Source organism: Pygoscelis adeliae, unplaced genomic scaffold (assembly GCF_000699105.1).
Source record: "Pygoscelis adeliae isolate BGI_AS28 unplaced genomic scaffold, ASM69910v1 Scaffold157, whole genome shotgun sequence".
NCBI lineage: Eukaryota > Metazoa > Chordata > Aves > Sphenisciformes > Spheniscidae > Pygoscelis > Pygoscelis adeliae.
In genome coordinates this window covers 281,187-288,686 of record NW_008825107.1, presented here as the reverse complement: position 1 = coordinate 288,686, position 7,500 = coordinate 281,187, and the positions used below count along the sequence as shown (strand labels likewise).

At 56.3% G+C, this 7,500-nt stretch overlaps 1 protein-coding gene across 1 annotated transcript; it reads left to right on the top strand.

Annotated features, from left to right (window-relative positions):
• The first annotated feature begins 1,276 nt into the window (after positions 1 to 1,276).
• Positions 1,277 to 2,199, top strand: LOC103919894 (placenta-specific gene 8 protein-like). The gene is made up of 3 exons (XM_009327484.1): positions 1,277 to 1,382; positions 1,622 to 1,746; positions 2,092 to 2,199. Exons 1-3 carry the CDS (start codon positions 1,277 to 1,279, stop codon positions 2,197 to 2,199), a joined length of 339 nt encoding a protein of 112 aa, XP_009325759.1.
• Positions 2,200 to 7,500: the final 5,301 nt, after the last annotated feature.

Sequence of the window (7,500 nt, the reverse complement as noted above, 5' to 3'; positions counted from 1 at the left end):
TGCGTCGTGCAGAGCCGTGGCAGCTGGAGAGGACCTCACTGCGGAGCGAGGGAGCTGCCCTCGCTCCTCGCTGGGGAGCTGCCCTGGGACCCTTCCCGGGCACAGGAGCAGCAACCCACTGTTACAGGGTCCAAAGTTCAGGCTGCTTTCCCGCTGATGATTTCTTTGCTGAGGATGTGTGGCTGTGCGTTGGGAGCAGGAGAGAGCCCTTGTAGCTGTAAGAGCACGGGAGCCTTTGCATCTCATCCCTGTGCTGCTTAGCAGAGCGGTGCCGAGCTTGGGCACAGGGCAGGAAGTGTCTGTATGGAAGTTCCTATGAGAGCATCCTCTATTTTATTTTTTTTTAAATTAAAGCTCTGAAGCTGAAGTGAGAATGGCAGAGGGTGGTGCTGTGCCTTGCAGGTGGCAGCAGAGAGGGAAGGGGCCACACCTGGAAGTGGAGATGGAGGTGTAGGTGGAGTCGTTACATGGGTCAGGTGAGCTTGGGGATGGTGCTGCAGGGCAGGAGCTCTGCTGCTCTCGGAGGCTGCAGCCTTTCACTGGGGAAGGATGGGCAGGAGTGGAGCTCCAGGGGCCATGGTGGCCCCAGGGAACTCGGGGAGAGGAGGATGAGGACGAGGCACTGGCACAGATAGGCAAGTGGAGGAGGGATGGGAACTGGTGACTGAGCTTAGGGTGATGGACAAGGAAAACCCACTGCCTTGAAGCCTGCTAAGAAAGCAGGTGAAGAAGGAAGGGAGAGGGGGAGGCAAACAGGCTGAGATGTTCAGGGAACAAAGCAAGGATTAAGGTGACTATTGAGAGCTTGGGAAAGACTAGGACTGAGCTGTAGTAGCTTTGGGACACTGTGAACATAAAAAAAAAATTACCATTTTAAGCAGATAATGATGAAAGATGAACTGGGGATGAGAAGACAGGATTGAAGCGTTGAAGCACTGAGGCTCTGAAGCAGGACCTCTTTTTACAGAGGCATTTTACTTGTATAGGCAGGGGGATGAGGTGCTGCTGCCTTTGGTGGGGGGCTGGTTTTGGGGAGAGCTTTGCTGCAAAGGACAGCAGCAGCAGCAGCTCCTGGCAGAGCTGTGCCCCCCACTTTGCAGTGGGGGTGGCAGTGCCCTGGCAGTGGGGACCCCTCAGGACCTGTTCTGCCCTCTCAGTCTTTGAATGCAGCAGCCTGAGCAAGACACCCACTTCAGAAACACCTGTGGCATCTTTCTCTGATGGCTTTTCTTTCCAGACCACAAACTGCCTGGAGGGACCTGACCGCATGCTGGCAATGGCCTCTCACCACGTGATAACAGTTCAGCCCCAGTTTTCAGCTGCCCCGCGGGTAGGCGAGTGGCAGTCAGGGCTGCTGGACTGCTGCTCCGACTTCGGCGTGTGTGAGTACACACATACCCCTCGTTCCTGGTGTTGGGTCACGATGTGTTTCTGGTGTTTTCCCCGCTCTTTCTGTGGCATCACCCCTGCCGCAAACCCCATTTTTGTGGGTACCAGTGGCAGAGCAGCTCTCATCTGAGGTCAAGAGCCATGGCTCCCACAGCTGCATCCCCAGCCGGCTTTCCCCCCTTTCCTCTTTCTTTGCACTCCTCAGCCAAGCCTGTGTCTTGCTGCCCCACAGGTATTTGTGGAGCCTTCTGCTTCACCTGCCTGGGGTGCCAAGTGGCTGGGGACATGAACGAGTGCTGCCTGTGCGGCCCCAGCGTGGCCATGAGGACGCTCTACCGCACCAGATACAACATCCCGGTCAGTGACCAACCGCGAGGCCTGCCCCGCTGGCAGTGACAGCCATGAGCTGGGTGCTGGGGTGCCAGCTCAGGGAAGGAGAAAGGGGTGCCCGATGGGAAGAGCAGTGGCAGGGACTTGCATGGGCAGCCCTGCAGGCAGGGAGCCAGGGACACATCTGCATCCCTGCTGTGGGCCGGAGGTAATCCCGTCGCACACTGCCTCATCCCAGTCCTCGCTGGGCATGAGCGGCAGTGTGCTGTGGGGCCAGGGTTGAGCTGCCCAGGGGTGTTGACGATGAAAAACAGGAAGACTTAAAAGCTGACGTGGGAAGGGATTATTCATACAATGTCCCTTGCTCCGCAGGGCTCCATTCTGGGTGACTGCGCCTCCACCATGTGCTGCCCCATGTGCGCGCTCTGCCAGCTGAAGAGAGACATCAACCGGAGGAAGGAGCTGGGCATATTCTGGTAAGCTGGGCGTACTGGTGCTGGTTTATAAAGTCACTGCTGCACAGAGCCAAGTGGGTTCCCAGAGTCTCCCTTTCCACCGATGCCTGACTTAAGACATGGGGTTGGTGCGGTGCTGAAACAGCAATGGCCAGGTGAAAGGGTGACCTGTCCCGCAGCAAAATGTTGCTGGGAACCTCTTGCAGGATGGGGGATCTGCTCAGGGCCCACCACCTGGGTCCAGTGAGGCAGGACTGGGGGGGGGACAGGACAGACAGACAGACACACATACACACACACGTGCATGGTGTGGCAAGGCATGGCCCTGCTCCCTGACCCTCCTCTCCCATCCCATTGCAGATGCCACCATCCTCGCTACACCCTGCGGAGCTGCTGCGAGCAGGAGTCACCGCTGCCCTGGCCCTTGGGAAATGCATCGCAGGGGGGTTTGCCTTGATTGTGGTTCATTCCCCCCCTTCCCTGGGTAACACCAGCAATAAACAGCAGAGTTTGTCTTCTTGCCTGTGTGTTATTTATTTCTCTGTGTCCTCCTGCAGCACCAGAGGACAGCATTGTACTTTCGTATGCTGTGCAGTCAGAGCAATGCTGAGGTTATCAGATAAAGGAGACTTTCTCTTGCAGATCCACACTGCAATGAGACCAGCCCACAAAGTTCAGTGACAAGATAAAACAAAACAAAAGCCAAGCCTGCTGTGGACAGCTCAGCTTCTCCATGGACACCGGCAGCATGCAGAGCTGGTGACAGCATCACCCTGTGCTCGGAGAGGCCCGAGAGCACTGAACCCATCCCCATTTCTGCCTGGACCGTCCCCAGCACCAAGACACAGAAGGCAGCAGTGGGGGTGTGATGGCGTAGGGATCGCAGTCCCACTCGGCTCCCTCCTCACAAACCCTGTTAGGAGCCTGTCGCGTGGGCGGTGCTTCTCTGTGGAGTGAAACCCCTGCAGCTGTGGGTGTTGGGTGCAAAACACTGGTGGAAGAGCTGGGACAATCTGCACCTTGCTGGGGCTTGGGTGTGTAGGGGTTTATCCATTACCTGCCATGGCAAAGGACAGGGAAGAGGTAATGCTGGGGCTGGGGTTGCTCTGCAGCTGCCGAACGCTGGCTCAGATTGGTTTAAGCTTTGTTGCTTTTAACAGAAAAAAAGGTGCTTTTTGCCCAGAGTGGTGGTGGGCTGGGGCTGCACAGGACCCTCAGGCTCTGGCACGTCTGTGCTTCTGTCCCTGGCACCTCCAGAACAGGAGTGGGTTTTATTCAAAAATTCCTTTCCCACCCACCTTGTTTTCCCTGCCGCAGCTCCCGTTGTGGAGGAGTGGCTGATACAGCAGGGGCACGACCTAGTGCCCCTGAGCAACCCATGTTTTGAGCAGTAGTAGGGGTGTGCTGATGAAGACTGCTGACGACCTTGACCGCCCTCCACTGGGCAGAAGGAGGAACCTCGCCAGCAGATAAACAACAAAAGCAGAACTACAACCGGGATGGGGAAGAAGCGAGGGTCGGCGTGGCCAGCCGTCAGCCTCCAATGAGGAAGGAGTTGTGAGCGCGTGAACGGTTGTAGTTAACCAGTTATAGGTTGTTATGAAGCGCGTGTCCATGGTAGATAACTATATAAACCCTGTTGTAAGTATGAATAAAGGAGAATGACCATACCCATATTGGGATCTGTCGTTACTCCGGATTCGCAACTCCCGCTCCGCCGTCAACACCGATCCAAGTAAACTCCGACATCCCGTTGCATTTTTCGCAGTGGCTGCAGCACCATCACATCCCTGGCGTGAAGGGGTGAGGCTGTGAACCTGCTGACAGCGCGTATGCATGTGTTCGCACACTCTAAACACGCACAGAGAAGCAGGAGAAGGTGGTTGTGGCATGGTGACAGCCCGAGCTCGGAGCTGACAAGTGTGTGTCTGCTGCGGAGACAGATGTCACTGTGCTGGTCTGTGCATGGCCCACAGGTGTGCTGGGTCACATCTGCTTGCTTCTGGCTGCTGGTCCCAAATACCTATCACCTGCAGCCCACCAGGCACGGAGCAGGGGTGTGGGGCTGGGTCTGAGCCTCCCCCCTGGCACAGGCAGCTGCGGGATTTGGGATGGCCGGTTCAGTGACAGCCCTGCTGCTCTGGGAGCTCATGGATGAGCTGAAAGCACCCAGGGCCAAGGTCTTCAAAGCCACCCATGAGTGCTGGGGTCCCCCCTTTCCAGTGACAGGTGAGCCCTGTGTCCCCAGCATGGGGCTCCTGCGGACCCCCTGCCCCCATCTCCCCTCCCACTGTGATGGTTGTTATGACAGTCATTCCTGTTTTTTTTCTACCCCTTGGCCCATCCTGGCAGGGACTGCTGGGGCGCCATGGCTTTGCCCATCCCTGCTCATGGGGGTCTCCTCTCCAGGGCTGTTTCCCCCCCAACACATGCAGTGGTTGGGCCATTGGGACCGGGGACAGAGCTCTGACTCCTGCAGGGACCTGGGTCCCTGGGACCTTGTCCTTGCAGGCAATGCCGCAGCGGTGCAGTGAGGAGCCAGGAGCAGCCAGCCCTGAGCCTGGGTGAGGGGCACCAGTGCTCACTTTGTTCAAGGAACACTGGTGGGCACAGGAGCTGCAGGCAATGCCCGGTGAGTGCCCAAAGCAGTGGCCAAACAGTCCCACACACAATCGGGGTTGAGCAGGGTCTCGCTGCTGGCCAGGACACGGGAGTCTTGAGGTCATGCTGCAAGAGGTGCTGTGCCTGTGGCAGAGCCCAGCAGGGTAGAACACACCAGGGCTGTGTCCAGCTATTGCTCAGAAAAACCCTGCTGTGGGTGGTGGTGTTGGTTGCTGCTGCTCGCCAGGGCGGGGAGCACTCAAGAGTGTTGCTGGGGGCAGTGGTGCCTGTCCCTGGGGCAGGTGCGGGCTGCAGTGGGCTGGGGGCCATGTGGGGACTTGTGGGGTGGCAGGAGGCCTGGGGCACTGCATGGGGTATCACTGCAGGGGTCCACGGGTGCCTCCCCCTGGGCTAGCCGGTGCCAAGTGGAACTGCCCTGGGCAGGTTTCCCTTCTCTGGGAGCAAGTTCTGAGTGCAGGGCTGGCCCTGCTGGGGACCCCATCATCTGTGCAGGGGCTGTGGGGTGAGCATGGCTGCACCAGGCTGAGCTGGGCAATGCCAACTCCGGGGCATGTGTCCCTGTTGGAGCCCCAGGCCAGGGCTGATTTGGCTGCACAGGTGGCACTGCCACAACATATGTGGGCAACATGACCCACAGGTGTGTGAATGTCACTACAGCAGGTTTGTAGGATGCTGTAGTACACAAGGATAGAGAGGCTTTGCTTCTGTGAATTTACTACAAGTTACTACAAATCACAACTAGTAAAGCAAGTACGTACTTATGGTCACTTACCTACAGGCACACCTGTATGTATTATTTGAGGTGTTATCGGCATGACACTTGCCAAACTGCTGCCAGGAGCAGCAATGACAGAAAAGCCTCTTGTCACAGATGGTCCACATCACAGAGTGGGTAGCCAGCCAAGCATCCCTGGCGAGCATCTGTCTGTCCGGGGAGATTCTGCAGAGCAGCTTGTCTTGGGTAGGTACCATGTTACTTTGTAGTGTAGACATGTTAAGTGGGTGAAGGACACCACAGAGCAGATGTTGCTGGAAGGTCAGCTTGCTGTTGTCATGGTTTCTGTGCTTGCTGTCATTGGAGTTCATGCGTTCTGGCTTACAAGGAGGTCTCAGCTCCCTGCTGAGCTCATCAGGGATGCCTGGGGCTCCCAGCTCAGCACTTGTCCCTCTTGGCCAGTCTGTTACTGGGTCCTCTGTGGTTGCTCCTGCAGCTGGGCTAAGGGACTGCTGGAGGTGGGCTGGGGGGGCGCTGCCCCCATTGCCTCCTGCTGCACTGTACAAACACAAGCATGGGGCAGGTGATGTCTAAGAGTGATCAGTGCTGTGTAGAGAGCTCCTACAGCCCCTCCCAACCAAAGCTCCTCCCAGGTGGTTTGTGCATCACATTTGGGGGGCTGGGAGCTGCAAAGGGAGCTCAGGGAAGGTGGAACAAGAGTTGCTAGGGTCCAACCCAGCTGCACCGCATTGGTAGCCCCAGTGCTGCTCCCTGTTGTTTTGTCCTGTGCTGAAATGCACCTCGCTTAGCAGAGGGGTTTGAGCAAGATGCTCTTTCTCACCTGCCCTCTGGGGAGAAACGTGACTCTTCTGGCTGAGGAGGGGACAGGCATCTCCTGTGGGGTCTCTGGGGCTGTGCAGGGCTGGGTTGTGCACCCAGCTCTGTTTCTTCTCCCCTTCACAGAGAGGGAGGAGACTGCTGCTTCGTGCTGCCACCTCACCCGCACCCCCTCACAGCAAGGCTGCCCCAAGAGAGCTGGGAGGACCCCCACCTCACTTCTGCCCTCAGGAACAGGACTGGGAGAGACCCTCCACACAGAGGGGGGCATATGATGTGGATTTAATCCCTGAGGGAAGAGGCTGGGCTCCCTGCTCACAGAAGGATGACTTGCCTCCCTGCACCCGCATGGCTCCTGGCTAACAGACACCCTGGCTTGTTACAGCTCCAGCTGATAGACACTCCAGCTACTGGACGCTCTGGATAAGAGATGCTCCTGGTTCTCACGGCTCCAGGTATTCGAAACTCCAAGTTATTTCAGCTCCTGCTCCAAATCACAGCTCTGACTACTGCACAGCTGGGATATGAGATGCTCCACTTCTGGCTAATAGACACTCCAGCTATACTGCAGCTCCAACAGATGGACACTTGGGCTTCTCAGTTTCAGGTAATTCCAGCTCCAGCTTCTGCTCCTGGATACTCCAGACACGAGGTGCTCCTGCTTGTTACAGCTCTGGCTGATGGACACTTATGCTTCAAGTAATTTCAGCTCGACAGTGGATGTTCTAGCTCAGGTTATTTGAAGCCCTGAGTTATTTTAGCTCCAGTTACTGCCCATGCTGGAGAAAAGATACTCCTGCTGCTTCCAGCTCTGGATTGTAGAAGGTCCTTCCTGTTACAAGCTAATTGAAGCTCCACCCAATTACAGCTCTGGTTTAACTGCTCCGTCTTGTTAAAAGCTAAATAAAGCAGCCTGGGCTTTTGGCAAGACTATAAATCAATCATTGTCATAACTTGAATGTTACTGTCCTAATTGTATGTTGTCTAAATATTGTTTATTTAATAACTATTCCGGTGGTTGTACAAACCTTGTCTAAAAAGCTGGGAACAAAGCACCTCTGCCCCCAGAGACTAGCTCAGATATTGAGTTCAGCCTTGTGCATGCCAGCTTTCCTAACTTCAGAGACCAACATGACCAGACCCCCAATTCTG